Source organism: Poromitra crassiceps (genome assembly GCF_964638095.1).
Source record: "Poromitra crassiceps genome assembly, chromosome: 25".
Taxonomy (NCBI): Eukaryota; Metazoa; Chordata; class Actinopteri; order Beryciformes; family Melamphaidae; genus Poromitra; species Poromitra crassiceps.
The window spans coordinates 17,726,326-17,742,826 of NC_139649.1; the positions used below are offsets into that span (position 1 = coordinate 17,726,326).

Here is a 16,501-nt window from a genome sequence, read left to right on the forward strand (position 1 = left end):
ATATGCAGCAAGCAGGGAGGCTCTCGCTCTCAGCCTACGAAATCAATCGTGTTTTGTCTCCCCTTGATGATTAAAGTCCCTGGAAACCAAATCCACAAACTAACTATTAAATTAACTATTAAATGTAGGGTCTTATGTGAGTAATTGTGTGCCTCTGAAAAGAGAGAGAATTACTTTCAACCCTAACCCCGAAAATCGACACTTTTCTACAAGGTCTGGATTTCCATTTCCTCATTGAAGAGAGCGGAGCGCGCGGTGCTAAAATGAATGATCTTATCACGTCATAATTATTATTATTATTATTCCTTTGTGTGACATTTGTGCATTCCTGCTGAATATTCTACATGCAGAATAAAATCACTTGCGATGGGGGGTGGAATGTTTCATGTACTCTGCCAACAGTATCCTTTGTACATGTATCCTTTATAAATAAAATAAATAACTCCCATAGCCTACACCTTAATCAAGAGGTGAGAGTAGCTACTTTATTTATTTGTCATCTGGTTCTCGGCCACGCTGGCCGCCCGTCATGTCGCTCAGCAGGCACAGCGTGCGCAGAGCCTGCGGTTCTCGTAGGGGAGCAGTGTGTGTGTGTGTGTGTGTGTGTGTGTGTGTGTGTGTGTGTGTGTGTGTGTGTGTATGTGTGCGCGCGCGCGCGCCGTGCCCATTGTCTGAAAACATATTTTTATCAAACAATATAGGCCTACTCTGGTTATGTAGGCTCTTTCACACCAGCCTTGAAAGCCACAGATTTTATATATAGCCTATTGTAATATAGGCTACTGTAGGCCTATTCTCATCGGGACTGCCCCCGTTCCTTTATTTACATTTCAATAGGTTGGCCACATGAGACAATAGACAGGTAGGGTCTAATAGGGGTGAAACATTCCACCCGCAGAAGTCACAAGGCTGATGCAGATCGCAAGTTGTGGAAAGGGTTTGCAGGCCTTCAACTTTGCACATGCAGCGGAGCAGTTCAATGCAGTGAAGTCCCGACGCAAATAAATGCTAAACGAAAACGGGCAGAACCGAGCAGCCAGCCACTTTATTAAAAAAATTTTTTACAAGTGATTCTTCATTTATTAGTTTTCAAGTTATTTAATTTCACGTTCTAGAGACATTCTAGGCATGCCAGACAGTGCATGTATTTACTTAGGTGCCCAATAATGCTGCTATAGGCTATTTGTTTAATTTATTGTTGCTTGCTGAGTTTGCACTTTGCAGTTAGGCCAAAGGCCTTTAATAGGCTACATTCAGCAGTCAGACACCTCAGGCTATCATTGAAAATGTTTTTAATTAGGCTACATGAATAAACAAACGTCTTCAGTCAGGGTTCCATAAGTCTCTACTCTTCCTTCATGTTCACTTGTCCGACTATCCCAGAAACTGAGAAAATGTAAACATAAAAATATGCTTCTAAAATATAGAAGGCTAAATAAAATAAGTAACCGACCAGCATATTTATTGTTGTTTTTAACTGAGCAGCCTACTAGCCTGCAGTTTATGTCGCGCCTGACTCCGTGACATGACATGTTTGTGAATGCGCATTCGCAGCAGTGCCAGGCCGGGCAGCCAAACAGCACCGCAACGACTTCATAAAATTTAATCAACCCCCCCCCTCCTAATAATAGCCATATAAGACAAATAAAAATGTTACTATAATAAACAGAAATAAAAGAAACAAGCTTGTTTCCGTACAACATCGGGACTGCCCCCGTTCCTTTATTTACATTTCAATAGGTTGGCCACATGAGACAATAGACAGGTATGGGTCTAATAGGGGTGAAACATTCCACCCTCCATCCCCCTCCCCCAATTCCAGTCTCCAGTGTCCCTGCAGAAGTCACAAGGCTGATGCAGATCGCAAGTTGTGGAAAGGGTTTGGAGGCCTTCAACTTTGCACATGCAGCGGAGCAGTTCAATGCAGTGAAGTCCCGACGCAAATAAATGCTAAACGAAAACGGGCAGAACCGAGCAGCCAGCCACTTTATTAAAAAAATTTTTTACAAGTGATTCTTCATTTATTAGTTTTCAAGTTATTTAATTTCACGTTCTAGAGACATTCTAGGCATGCCAGACAGTGCATGTATTTACTTAGGTGCCCAATAATGCTGCTATAGGCTATTTGTTTAATTTATTGTTGCTTGCTGAGTTTGCACTTTGCAGTTAGGCCAAAGGCCTTTAATAGGCTACATTCAGCAGTCAGACACCTCAGGCTATCATTGAAAATGTTTTTAATTAGGCTACATGAATAAACAAACGTCTTCAGTCAGGGTTCCATAAGTCTCTACTCTTCCTTCATGTTCACTTGTCCGACTATCCCAGAAACTGAGAAAATGTAAACATAAAAATATGCTTCTAAAATATAGAAGGCTAAATAAAATAAGTAACCGACCAGCATATTTATTGTTGTTTTTAACTGAGCAGCCTACTAGCCTGCAGTTTATGTCGCGCCTGACTCCGTGACATGACATGTTTGTGAATGCGCATTCGCAGCAGTGCCAGGCCGGGCAGCCAAACAGCACCGCAACGACTTCATAAAATTTAATCAACCCCCCCCTCCTAATAATAGCCATATAAGACAAATAAAAATGTTACTATAATAAACAGAAATAAAAGAAACAAGCTTGTTTCCGTACAACACTTTATTTGCAAAAACACAACCCAGTGGGACATTGGGAAAACCTTCATCATTTCACACACAAAAATTAAAATAAATTAGCCTGGTAAAATTAACCAGTAGATATTGCTGTGTAAAATAAATACAAAACGAATTATGCAATTATCTTAAATGAATTAAGCTTGTATTAACGAACTTCAGGGATTTAAACAACACAAGCCCACCACACGATCTTATAAACTTAAAGGAATTCGAAATTAAACATTTTGGGCTTGGTTAAAGGCTATAGGCCTTTAGCCATTAGCCTTTTTGCTTCGTTTTACCATTACAGGTTTCTGGCCAAGAATACCAACAGCTTTACCTTTTCGGGCAATAATTTGCTTCGGAGTGGCATTGCAACAATCCCTGCTGTGCTGAACACACGCTCGGATGGTACACTGGTGGCACAAATACACAAATATTTCCCTGCCAAGCCGGCCATGAGTGGAAGCCGTGCCTGGTTATCTTTCCACCAGCACCTGACTCGTCTTCTTCACCCTCCACTCTCACGCGTGCAGCGGGGCCGACTGCTGCCACAATCTCTGTTTCAACACCTGCCCCGCATATGACACGAATAAACACGTCGTTGCACGTTCCAATTCTTTCATACTTTTGGTAAATGCGATCAGCGGTATGGGGACCCTGTATGTGATCACAGCCTAACAGAACGGTGTGCCCCTTGAACGTCCCGTCAATGAAACTGGCCACGATGCCCAGGAAGCTGTGCCCTCTCCTATTTGTCCAAATGTCAGCTGACAAGACAAATCCATCACCCTTTTCTAATAGCGCCCGCAGTCCATGTAAATCATTTTGAAAAATGATATATCCAGCTCCCTTTTTCTCGCTGCTGTCACGGTTGGGCAATGAAGAAACTCTCAGATCTCCATTTCTCTTTCTCTGCTTGCTGTTGGTTCGCCTCGCTCTCTATAAATAAAACATATTCAGACGGTCCGAAATTAAATTAACATTACAGGCTACTTTTTGCATGATAGCCTACATTTTTATTTTATTTTAACGCTATATTGGGGCCTATTTAGCTGCCGTAATTACCTTTTGTTTTCTTCCCGGCGCGCCCTATTGTGTCACATTCAACACTTGATCTCAAGGATGCTCACAGATGACACCTGGTGGTCAACGGTGCAACTACACCTCAATTAGTTTTAATGCCGCCGCGCGTCAATACACAGCTTGCGGTAAGGCACGCTTATTGATCCGTCTACCACTGTACCATAGATTTCCAAAGCAGTTTTTCATATCAGAGTGATATTGCACTCATCTCTCTGTGTGGTTCAGCGCCTTTTTGACCCTGAAGGAGTTAATAGCATTAGCCATGAATTACGGCTGAATGATATACAAAAAAACAAACAAAAAACAAAAACATATTGCGATATTGCGATATGAGTCACAATTTTAGTGCATTATTTATTTATTTATTTTATTTTAACATCTGGAGAGAGCTATAGGCTGGTCCATCTCTGTAGCACCACAATGCTTAATTTAACGGTATATTGTGGCACATTTTAGTCAACCTTTATCAAACAATTTCAGCTCCTACAATTTGGATACTTGGCACTTGGCTATATTACGATTTTTTGAAAATACTGCGATTAATTGTTCTCAGCTCTCACGGCCTTATTACATTTTTGGAGGTGAGTTGTCATCTTAGCGCTAGAGCTTGTCTTGCTTAAATAGACAATCATTATCTGACTCAGTGAGCGATTTCATAATTAATGTGAATGTCCTTACCGACAAGGTGAATTATGACACTGTGTAAGTGAGGTATCAAGTAGACACGACGTTCAGGGGACAATTTGTAAGGACGGTTTGATCTTGCGTGTGAGTGCGGGGTTTTATTGTTTTGGGACAGATGTGGCCGTGTTCTGAATTTCCTCTGTGAATGTTTCCACTTGCAGCTGTTTTCTTCTTTGTTTTTTTTTCTCTTCAGTTTTCTGTGACATGACATTTGGAAATGACATCATCGATGAGCCTCCGCACGGCTGAGACGTTCTTTTACAGTGTTTGCTGCGCACGGCTGAGACGTTGTTTTACAGTGTTTGCCAACGGCGCTGGAAGCACGGTGCGGTGGGCGCTGCAGCACCCCCTGGTGGCAAGAGATGTAAAAAAAATATATATATATATATATATATTTTTTTTTACAGTGCACCTGAACGCAACATGCAAAATACCCGCTGAATAAGTGTCCAAATGTTCATGTAATTCTGGCCAATACTCGACTTCTGTTATAACATTTCAGTCTGGAAGATATAATCTTTATGACTAAAAGGCTAAATGAATAGCTTAGAAAATGAATAGCCCCGGGGGCCCATGGTACTATTAATCCGGCCCTGGATATATGGGAGGAATAGCAGGTAGGCTATCACTGTCCCTGATTCCTGAGGGTAAATTGAGTAATGCTGCAGAGAAGAGGAGAAGACACTGAATAATGACATCACAACAGTATAATCCTAATGTTAATTTAAAATTAAATATTCCTCTAAATATGGCTAAAAGTCCAAAAAGGGTGGGAGAGAGAATGAGGATTCCAACACAGCAGTGGGAGCAAGTGGTGACATGGAGGTGCATTTTCCGGCGCCCGCCCCCCCAATGTTGAATCGGTGGCTACGGCCTTGCAGCAACCCCTACCTAAAAGTACTTCCAGCGCCACTGGTGTTTGCTGCGCACGGCTGAGGCGTTGTTTTACAGTGTTTGCTGCGCTCTGCTTTCTCCTCAGGTTGGTGGTACTTTGCTGCGGCGCCAGGCAGCGCCAGGCCCCGGGTCGGAGGTGAAGAGAGCGAAGGAGGAGTCCTCCCACGACACTAGGGGGCAGCAGCAAGCATGCAGCACTCTGCCTCGGACAGCAAGATGGCCAAACAGGTCAGCACTGCCAAGACTGAGTACTCTACACAGTACTCATGTTCCACCCATAGGCTTCACATTGGAGTTTGAATGGATTAATTGCCATATTACTTTTTAGTTTTGATGCTACAATCAAAGAGATTGCAGTGAAAATGTCCTTTGAGAATAGGAGTAGTTATATTTTCTCATAAGGCCTTTGAGCCTTGTGGGTCATAAAGTTGAGTGGGGTCACGGGTGACGGCACAATATTTCTTGATGCTACCGTGGGTTTAATTGCCTAATTGGTCCTGACCAGACTCTGTGACTCTGATGCAGACAGTCGGGGACTTTCATTGATGTTGCCTACACTACATGACTACATTACTGCGGAGGCGGTGTTATTGTGTTTGAAGTGTTTTCTGTCTTATTTGTCTTGTCATTCAGTGAATGAGCCCCCATTGTCTGCATCGAGGTACAGCGTTTACGCTGGTAACTGCTCAGCTAATGTCGAGAGAGAGAGAGAGAGAGAGAGAGGAAATGTCAACAGACGCACGCTACAGCTGATTCAATTTGTAAAAGCTGATGTAGACGGGGCAGTCAGAACTCCTACATAAAAACATGTAAAATGTTGCAGGTTGAATGAAACAAGGAATGGAGCTGTTAAACTCTGATCTTGAAACCTGCAATAGCATAAAAAAAAGAAAGAACTTGGAAAATAAATGGTGTTTAAATGTAACATGGACGACAAAGCAAATTATAACGTGGCTTGGGAGGTGTGGGCGTGCTTGCAGAGCTGACAAAGTCGTGTTTATTAGACACAAATGCTACAGACAGATCCCACACATACAGAGCTATTTTATTGATTTATTTTTTATTTAAAAAATTAACCAAAACGATGCTGCCTACCTTTGTTTAAGCGAATGGTAGTGTGAAAATGCAGTGAGGATAAGCCTAGAGCATGGATGAACAAGCACCAGCGTTTCCACGCCATTAGCCGGGACTCCACATAACATACATGCATATGTGTTCAATATTTGATTTGGCGATGCTTCCATTACTTCCACATGAGACCCTAGAAGTCAATACGTGTGACAGCCGCGGTGCTGACTCTGCACCAGCTACACTCGCTCAGCCCATCGGAAGCTACTACTCGTGTCGAAGTATTGATATGTTCATTAAGAGTGAAATGGCTGCAAGTGAGTCTTGTTACTGTCCTACGGTTGTGATAATGCTGCATGCTAAATATTTCAACTATTTCAAATATCCACTCGGGGATCAGCAGTGGCAAAGTTAAATCCATTTGACTGTATATTTGTATGCTATTTTTCTACATAAAGGAGCAGAACTCCAAGCATCTAGATGAACACAGAGAACCAGACGACATGTCCGAGAAGACGTCCTCCAGCAAGAACCTCAAATCGCCCCAGAAAGGCTCCAAGCGTCTGAAGACGGTCCCCTTCAAAGTCACCCTGCTGGATTCCTCCGACTATGAAGCGGAAATTGAGGTACGCCCGATGGAAATAGAATTAGCGTGAGCACATTGTCTAGAATTACTCTTGTGTTTTTTCAGCAAACTGTTGAGATGTAACGGCCTCTTCGGTTCTTTTCCTTGTTGCTACTCTTCCTCTGTGGCCAGCTGTGTGTGTGTGTGTGTGTGTGTGTGTGTGTGTGTGTGTGTGTGTGTGTGTGTGTGTGTGTGTGTGTGTGTGTGTGTGTGTGGCGCTGCATGTGGGCAGCTGTGTGTGTGTGTGTGTGTGTGTGTGTGGCGCTGCATGTGGCCAGCTGTGTGTGTGTGTGGTGCTGCATGTGGGCAGCTGTGTGTGTGTGTGTGTGTGTGTGTGTGTGATGCTGCATGTGGCCAGCTGTGTGTGTGTGTGTGTGTGTGTGTGTGTGTGTGTGTGTGTGTGTGTGTGTGGTGCTGCATGTGGCCAGCTGTGTGTGTGTGTGTGTGTGTGGCGCTGCATGTGGGCAGCTGTGTGTGTGTGTGTGTGTGTGTGTGTGTGTGTGGCGCTGCATGTGGGCAGCTGTGTGTGTGTGTGTGTGTGTGTGTGTGTGTGTGTGGCGCTGCATGTGGCCAGCTGTGTGTGTGTGTGTGTGTGGCGCTGCATGTGGCCAGCTGTGTGTGTGTGTGTGTGTGGCGCTGCATGTGGCCAGCTGTGTGTGTGTGTGTGTGTGTGTGTGTGTGTGGCGCTGCATGTGGCCAGCTGTGTGTGTGTGTGTGTGGCGCTGCATGTGGCCAGCTGTGTGTGTGTGTGCGGCGCTGCATGTGGCCAGCTGTGTGTGTGTGTGTGGCGCTGCAACAAACAGATAAACGAGGCAGGGGAAATAACAGAGAGGGTGCCGTGCTGAGAAGTAGCACCAGGAGAGGCCAAAGCCGTGTTAACAGTTACACAGATTCTGAAATGTGTACAGTGGCACAAAGACTAGTCTATTCCCCATAATGCCTATTATTTCTGCAGCTGTGTAAAAGAGAACGTTTCTACTGTCTGTCTGCTATAGGAAGCTCAGATAGATGGAGGTAGTGGTGGGTCCATTGCTGCAGAGAAATGTGTGGGAATGAAGGAGTTTCAAGTCAGTCACTTTACAAAGTGATCCACACTGTCGCCTAACCCAGAGGCGTGTGGAGTAGTTACTGTTGCCATGGTAAATGGTGAAATCCAACCAATAGGCATAGCTTTAGAGTAGGAGGTAGGTTTACTATGGTCAGATTTTGATAAACAACGATATACATACGTTTGACATGCAAACTAATAATATGCCTATTGCTCTTACTAATTGAGCAAGCGGTCACACGCACGACAGAAGTAAATAGTCCCGTGTGTATACTGTACCATGTCACGTTACTCCGACTAATCAGTATATAGGCTACATCTGCACCCTCCCCTCCATATGCAATGATGTGTTGCACACATCGGCTAATATAAAATATATCAATATAAACGTGACATGCCCATGTGAGCATGTCCCTCCTATCAGTCAACCTTCAGTAGTTCTCGTGTGCAGTGCTGCTCTTGTTGTAACTTTCCTACACTGTTGCCATCGGACTGGACTTTGTTTAACCTTATCCGGAAAAAAAATACGTCAATCTCTTCTCTCACAGACATCTTTTTCCACCATTGTGCCGGAGGGGAATTCATATCCTATATTGCTTGGCTCACTGTGGCTACATCGCACTATAGCAATATTTTGAAGCTAGTCATGGGAGATTAGGTTGAGCTGTCTAGACACCCCCGACCAGCAGCAGGGCGTGCTGCCTGTGTCTGGCACCGCTGCCCCTGCACCTGAGATGGAGCTGATGGAGCAGGCCGTTCTCTGGGGATAATCAGTGGCAGGCAGCCTATGCCACAGCCCAGTAGCCCTATATCTCTCTGTGCGCCGTTTCAGCCAGCTCTCTCCATAATGCAACATGGCACCGGAGAGGTTCTGTACATGCCCGCGGGTCAGAGGATGTCCCTCCTGTCCAATAAAAGCTCTCAGCACAGCCTGCTGACTGGGGCATTAGGAGATCTATAGTTATTACATGGTTGCAAACTGCAAGCCAGGTGCAGCCAAGGAGAAAATAGAATAGCAGTGTTGTTATGAGCTAGCCCTTAGGATACTTGTGTGTACTGTGTGTTTAGGGGGTAGGGTGAGGGGGGTGTTATGTGCGTGAGTATGTAGTACATGAGGTGAAGAATACTAAGAATGCTATCTTTCCATAAACCTCTCTCTCAGCACTGCAAAAACATTCTAATAATACCGTACCTTTGAGCGACAATAGTTTGTGTTATAGTTATGAGCCTTAAGTGCTCCTCCCTAACAATCTCCCATTCATTGCCAGATAATGATGTACAAAGAAGTCTCTTGTCAGACCATGTATGTTTTGTTATTCCTCTTAAAAACATAGCCTTGAATCTCCTCATGGACGGGCTCTCTCTCTCTCTCTTCCTGTCTTAAATTGCTAGGGTGGAACGTCAGGCTGGCCTGGTATCCAAACCTCCCCCGTGCTGCAGGAGCTGATAATAACAGTGTTAAGGGAAAGCAGGCTGCAGTTTGGGATCACTCTCCTGTCTCCTCTGGAGGCGGTGCAGCATTCGAGGGCTAATTAAGTGTCTTGTCATGGATGCGTGGCCGCAGGCACCCCGGGGTGCCCCGGCCGGGGTGAAGGTTCCACGCCCTTACCCGCTTCTGCTCTCACCCACCCTCCCCTCTGCTGTCCGGGGCACTGTGCACGCACGCTCAGGCCTGGCTAGCCTAGCTCTCACCCACTCTCCCCTCTGCTGTCCGGGGCACTGTGCGCGCGCGCTCAGGCCTGGCTAGCCTAGCTCTCACCCTCCCTCCCCTCTGCTGTCCGGGGCACTGTGCACGCGCGCTCAGGCCTGGCTAGCCTAGGCCCATGTGTAGAACAGGGCTATTTTGGATGGAATTAAGCAATTTGTGCTGATTGGTTGTTTCTATATTATGTTGCCAAGTTCCTGCCTTGTGTTTTCCAGTGTTTATTCTGGTGGCGTCCCCGTGACACTCATCTTAGAGTTGAATATTTAATGACTCTGTCTGGAGTAAAGACTTGATGGACTGAGAACACCTCAGTCACAGCTTATTAAGATGCCAAGCGCCTGTTTGCTTCTTTCATTTTGCTTGCTGTCACTAATGCCACACAGCCAGCCACGACATGAGGGCTTATACAGTTAGTATAAGCAGTGTTTGATGGACACTGAAACCTCTTGTTTTTTCCTACCTTTTTAGTCCTGTGTAAAAATAATAATAAATCCTTTTAAAGGTCCCAATTCGTGCAGCTGTAACCTCTTAAAAACGTGTGTCTCTGGTCCATAAAACATGATTCTGGATTAATCTGTCGAAAATATAGCAACCCCGTTTGTTGTGACGGAGTTCTCACTTCCTCATCTCGTCGCTTCCCAAGAATGGCCTGTTTCTATAATATATTCAGAACTAACAGTTCCCATTGGCCGCTGAGGGAGAGCCAATCAGATTAGCGTCTGTGGACCAGCACGCTAGGTTGCGAGTTATCGTTAACTTAACGGTACTACGCTAAAGAGGACATCTCAAAATGCCTAGACTTACCGAATGCACCTCTGCAGTTGCTGGATCACGTACAGTTGGCGTCGCTCCAGCTAGAAGTGTTAATTTTGTGGCTATAGACTAAATGGTGCAGGTAGCTTGTGTGAGAGAGACCCGCGCAGTATGCAGGAGGAAGCTAGTGACGTCCCGATTCCCCCAGATTCCCCTCTGGGCAAACGAAGCGTTTGGGGGTGTGGCTTGGAGGAGACTGCAGGGGGACGCTGGATAGGGACAAATCCAACTGTGGCAGTTCTGAGCGTGTGACCACTCATTACAGGGAGGGCTGACAGCAGTATACAGTATATGCATTTACAAGTAAAAACAGCTTTTGCACGGAATGGGACCTTTAAAGTGTTACTCCACCACCGCTTCATTCATAATGAGGCAAAGGAGAAGCACTTTGTCACATCCTGGCCTTGAGATGTTAAGAAACACAAGGCAGGAGAGGGATACTACCGTACTGTAGAGATATAACAAATGCTGCATCTGTTTCCCTGGCAACCGCTCGCTCCATCTTCCTGTCACCTCGGAAACTGGGCTCCAGGGAAGAGAAGAGAGAGAAGCACACAGACTTCTGAATATACACATTAGGAAATGTAGAAGTGTGTGTGTGTGTGTGTGTGCGTGTGTGTGTGTGTGCGTGCGTGCGTGCGTGCGTGCGTGCGTGCGTGCGTGTGTGTGTGTGTGTGTGTGCGTGCGTGCGCGTGCGGGCGTGCGTCTGTGTGGCTGTGTATTTGTCTGTGTGAGTATAACAGTGTCAACATAGGCTACTCAGCGTGCTAATTCCTTTAAATATGGACTACACTAGCTGTGAAATAGATACTAGAAGGATTATATTGTGTTATGGTGAATCGTATTTCCTGATGTTAGAGTATCCTATCCTATGCCCAAATAAAAATGTTAACAAAAACTGTGTGTACAGTATGTGTTGTGGTGTGTGTGCGCGTGTGTGTGTGTGTGTGTGTGTGTGTGTGTGTGTGTGTGTGTGTGTGTGTGTGTGTGTTTGGGCGGGGGGGGGGGTAGTTTGGTGAGGTTGTTGGGTCCAGACAGCCTTGCAACTACTTCCTTATTCAGTTCCTTGACTGTGCCTTCATGTGTATGATAGGGCATTCACAGACTAGTCGACACTGTGCTTAGTAGTCGACTAGTCGTTTTAGCAAAAAAAAAATTATCTTTAAGAAAGAACATGAGGTATTTACACGACATACATGGACTATCATATCCCATATCCCCCACAAAACACATAAAAACAAAACAAAACAAGAAAACTGCATAAGATACACAATAATCCAAGAACAAACAAGACTATTGGACAAACAACCAAACAAAAACAATGCATTCAAAGTAAATACATAGATCTTGCCCTGTTGGCAGCTAGGAAATGCATAGCTTTAAATTGGAAAGCATCCAATCCCCCAGCTGTAGTTCACTGGTGGAATGAACTCTCAAGTTACCATACGTTGGATAACATTTACTACAAGAGCAAAGGCAGATTCTTAGACATCTCCAAAATATGGCAACCACATACAGAGTTTGACTTTACGAACTTTTTACCCCAGTGTCATTAGGCTTATCAGGATAGGAGCTGAATGCATTGTTTTTGTTTGGTTGTTTGTCCAATAATAATAATAATAATAATACATCGGATTTATATAGCGCTTTTCCAAATGCTCAAAGACGCTTCACAATACAAAACAGAATAATACAATAACTTAAGAATAGAGAAGAAAATAAAGAGAATAAATGAAAGGTGAGAGAGGAAGGAGTTCATGGGTTGAAAGCAAGGGTGAAAAGGTGGGTTTTGAGGGTGTGTTTAAATGATGACAGAGTCTTGTTTGTTCTTGGATTATTGTGTATCTTATGCAGTTTTCTTGTTTTGTTTTGTTGTGTTTTGATGTTCTTTGTGGGGGATATGGGATATGGGATATGATAGTCCATGTATGTCGTGTAAATACCTCATGTTCTTTCTTAACACGTTAACTGCCAACGACGTATTGATACGTCAAGCAGAATCCAACCGTTGACTGCCAGCGACGTATTGATACGTCAAAAAAAAATCGTTTTTTTTTTTTTGACGGTGGGGCGTTGATCAATCCCTTTTACGTCTCCTATACAATTATTGGCGGTATTGAATGTGTATAATCTATTTTACCGACCCACTAAGTGTTGACAGTGCTCCCCCAGACGAGCGAAATCAAAGAAAAAACTGCCGCGGGAGCAAGCCATTCAAGGAAATGGCGAGGCGATTTTACAGTAATCCATTCCAGACTTGTCTTGCCCGAGAGCGGCCGCGCAGGCAGCAGCACACAGAGAGCGGAGAGCGATTTGCAAAATAGATTATAGGTGAAACACACTTTGAAACACCTCAGAAAGGCCAGAATCAACATCTGCCCATCGCCCATGCATTCCCCGGCCCATCTTGACTCGCACAAGGAGCGTCCGCACGCAGGCAAGCAGGCAGGCAGGCACGCAGGCAGGCAGGCAGGCAGCAGCAACGCGCTTCTGACACGCCCGCTGTAGAGCCAGGAGGAAGGAGGAGAAGACACACGGAGGGAGGAGTTTGAATGAGAGGGGTGTTTCCTGTTGTTATGGAGGAAATTACTGTTCAAAACTATTGTTTAGAATGTCTGACGGTCTTACTGATGCCAAAAATGAATGGTTAAAGTGACTTTTCTATCGAATTTCACAAAAAGCCATTTATCTCTGAATAAATTTCCAGACGCTGAAACCATGCTGTACTCAACGGCTAATATCTACATAACTACTAACTCTACAAACTAACTCTTTTAGACAGAGAAAGCACACATTCTATTAGTACTTTTCTGAACTTTGTGTTCACAAAGTCCAACCAGAAAATTATGCTCGGCTCTTGTAAAATGAGCCAGAATCCTCAAAAAAAGGCCTGGCAGAAGCTACCTACAGTAAAAAAAAAACGGCTGGCAGTCAATGTGTTAAAGATTATAAAACATTTTTTTTTTTTTTTAAACGACTAGTCGACTAGTCGACTACCTTTAGGGACGACTAGTCGACTAGTAAAATTCACTAGTCGTGAATGCCCTAGTGTATGAGTCTGTGTGTGATTTTGTCTAAAAGCCTCAATAGGAGATCATTTTCACCTGACAGTGACAAAGTGGTTTTTGAGGGTCTGACCATAAAGATTGGGTTTTATATGATCACGTTGAAATGGACCGCACTTATCTGAAAATCTTTAAAAACCCTGAAAAATCACAGTAATTGAATGAACTCCCTTTTTTTTTTAAAGCTTTCATGTTTCATTCTCTCCCTCTGCATCTCTTTATATTGCTTGTAGGCACCATGTCGCTGATAGCATCCAGACTCTGTAGACCAATCGCAATGTGAGTGAGCCTAATCACTGCCAAATCTAGGTTGAGCCTCCTCAAGCAGTGGGAGCATTTGGAGCATTTTTCTGTGTGAAATGCTGATGTAACTTAGTCGATAAAAAAAAAATCTCATTGAAACATCAACTTATTCAAAAATCAGTCTATGCATTTCACTTGTCCTCGGGGGGAATGTGAAAAGAAGAGGCTCACAGTGAACTCTGTGGATAGCTGAAGATTATGTATCTGTGCATAGAGTACAACACCAATCTTCCCCAGCAATTCACAGTCCGTTCCATGTTCTCCGTCGAGCGTTTGATGCACTCTGACTGTGTAACGCACCACCCGAGGCTGAGCTGTGTTATTGTGTTGAGAATCACAGAACACGAAAAAGCAATCTTGACGAGCACACACCGCTGTCTCATACAGTAGGCTCTGATTTATGGCGAGACACATTTTCTGCCTCAAAAAATTTAGTCTTATCAGTCAGTAGTGGATTATTTGGCACACTCTTCAGCATTACAGAACGGATCCACTTTATCTGCACTGTTGCTGTTGGTTGGTGGCATAATGATTCCCCTCCTTTTAGACAGTGGTTATATGCATACTGCTGTGGATGACCTTTTGAATGACTGCTGCCCTGTCATGTTTGTCTTGGCAGAAACACTCCAAAGGACAGAGCCTGATGGACATGGTGTGTGAGCACCTCAACCTGCTGGAGAAGGACTACTTCGCTCTGACCTTCTCCGACACAGACACCCAGAAGGTTCGTGGATATCTTGCACACCGCAGAATCCCTATGGGACAATTTGCCTCGTCAAAACGTTGCCCACAGAACAATCTGAATTCCTCTCACTCGTCGGCGGGGTCTGCCAGGGGGTGCGCTATATCCATCATTCATTTCCATGCTCTGTCAGCGTCTGGACAACAGGCAATTTAACAGCTTTTTAGAGTTGGAGAACACATAAAAAAATAGGCCCCATCAACTCGTTGTAAAATTCATGGAGCTTTAGTTATCCAAACATTTCTTGGAGGCAGAAGTAATTGGTTTGAGTTAAACCTCCGTGGACAGGGCCCAATTACCACACTTTCTTGGGAAACTTGCATGGCCAAGACAGAGCTCTGGTCATATAATCCTTATATTAAATGGGAGAAAGTGGGCAATGTTTTTGGTTTGTTTGTCTGTTTAAATTTTTGTGCCGGCCACAGCTGTGTCGTTTTACGTGCGATCAGGCTGAAACTTTCAGGGGCTGTAAAGAGCACCCGTGCCGTGAGTGACCTGACGGAGCCGGATTTTTTAATTAGGCCCTAATTACTTAATGAAGTGATGACATCACTGATGACATCATCACTGATGATGACACACACACACAAGGAGGCATTGTGATATCACTGATGATGTCATGACATCAGCAGCAGCGGGCGAGCCTAGGTATCGAGCGCGCGAGATGCCTAGTATATAAATAAATGGCATTGACTTATTTTCATACATTCATGACATTCATGATGTTTGCTTACCTAGACAGCTAATGTAGCAGGGTTGCCAACTTTGGGTACCTTTGGCTGGAGTGAGCTCTTGATGGCATGGGTCATGCATACGTGCACTTAAACATTTGTACATGACTTAAGTCACCATCAAGCTTTAAAAGAGTATGCAGCTTGAGCTTACACATGTGGCGCACACACACACACACACACACACACACACACACACACACACACACACACACACACACACACACACACACACAAAGGAATAGGTTTATATTACATGCAGTATACTGTCAGTGATGTCACTTCACCTTACATCAGCTATAAGACAGGAGAACGTACGGTATTACGGTCAGTAAAAAAGTCTTACTGTAAATGACTCTATAACTCTGATTGGTGCGTGATGCTTATCTCCGTGTTGGCATCACTGCCGACTGTGCCGAGGGGTTGATTCTCTGCCCGAAGACGAGCGTGCCCTGGGGGCTGCACCTGTGGGTCTGTCTCCACACTCTTCCTCTCCTCTCCATGCATGCACGCATCACGCAGGCACGTTAAGTGTATCTCCTGTGAGTAATCCAAAACACATTCCTACCATTCAAATGTCTCTGGAATCGTTGGAGCCTGATGGTTAGTTCATTGTGTCGAGCATCGCTAATGTTTTATCACCCATCAATCAAAGGGTATGATTTGAAATGCAAGTGGCAGGGATTGTTGCTGCACTCGCTTTGAAGTCCTTTACACGTGCAAGAGGTGGAGGGAGGGAGGGAGAGAGAGAGACAGAGAAACCTCGATTACACTTCTTAACAAACAGCCTGCTTTTCCTCCAGGCTGTAGTAACCGAAATAGTTTGTAGGTGGAGGCATTTTAAGTAGGAACGGTAATCTTAGCCCCATGTTTTACCTTCCTATTTTATTTCTTTTATTTTTCATTTGATCTTATTTTAATGTTTTATTCTTTTATTCTTTTACTCTTTTATTCTTTTATCCATTATCCCGCTGCTGGTTTTGTTTATTGTTGATTTTATATTCTTTTACCTACGGGTATGTATGATTTAAACAGATTGTGCAATAGGGCTGTGCAATTTCATGTCTCAGTTGGCATCTCCCCACTGTGTCTTAGT

General features: G+C 44.3%; 1 protein-coding gene across 3 annotated transcripts in view; it reads left to right on the forward strand.

Moving 5' to 3' along the window:
* The window catches only part of LOC310798301 (band 4.1-like protein 1), a 108,702-nt gene that overhangs the window by 61,002 nt on the left and 31,199 nt on the right, over positions 1–16,501 (forward strand). For all 3 annotated transcript variants that reach the window (XM_083660806.1, XM_083660808.1, XM_083660807.1), the window contains exons 2-4: positions 5,391–5,533; positions 6,832–6,999; positions 14,552–14,656. In XM_083660806.1, the coding sequence (XP_083516932.1) occupies positions 5,495–5,533; positions 6,832–6,999; positions 14,552–14,656 (312 nt within the window). In that variant the 5' untranslated portion in view covers positions 5,391–5,494. The remainder of the gene's footprint in view (positions 1–5,390; positions 5,534–6,831; positions 7,000–14,551; positions 14,657–16,501) is intronic.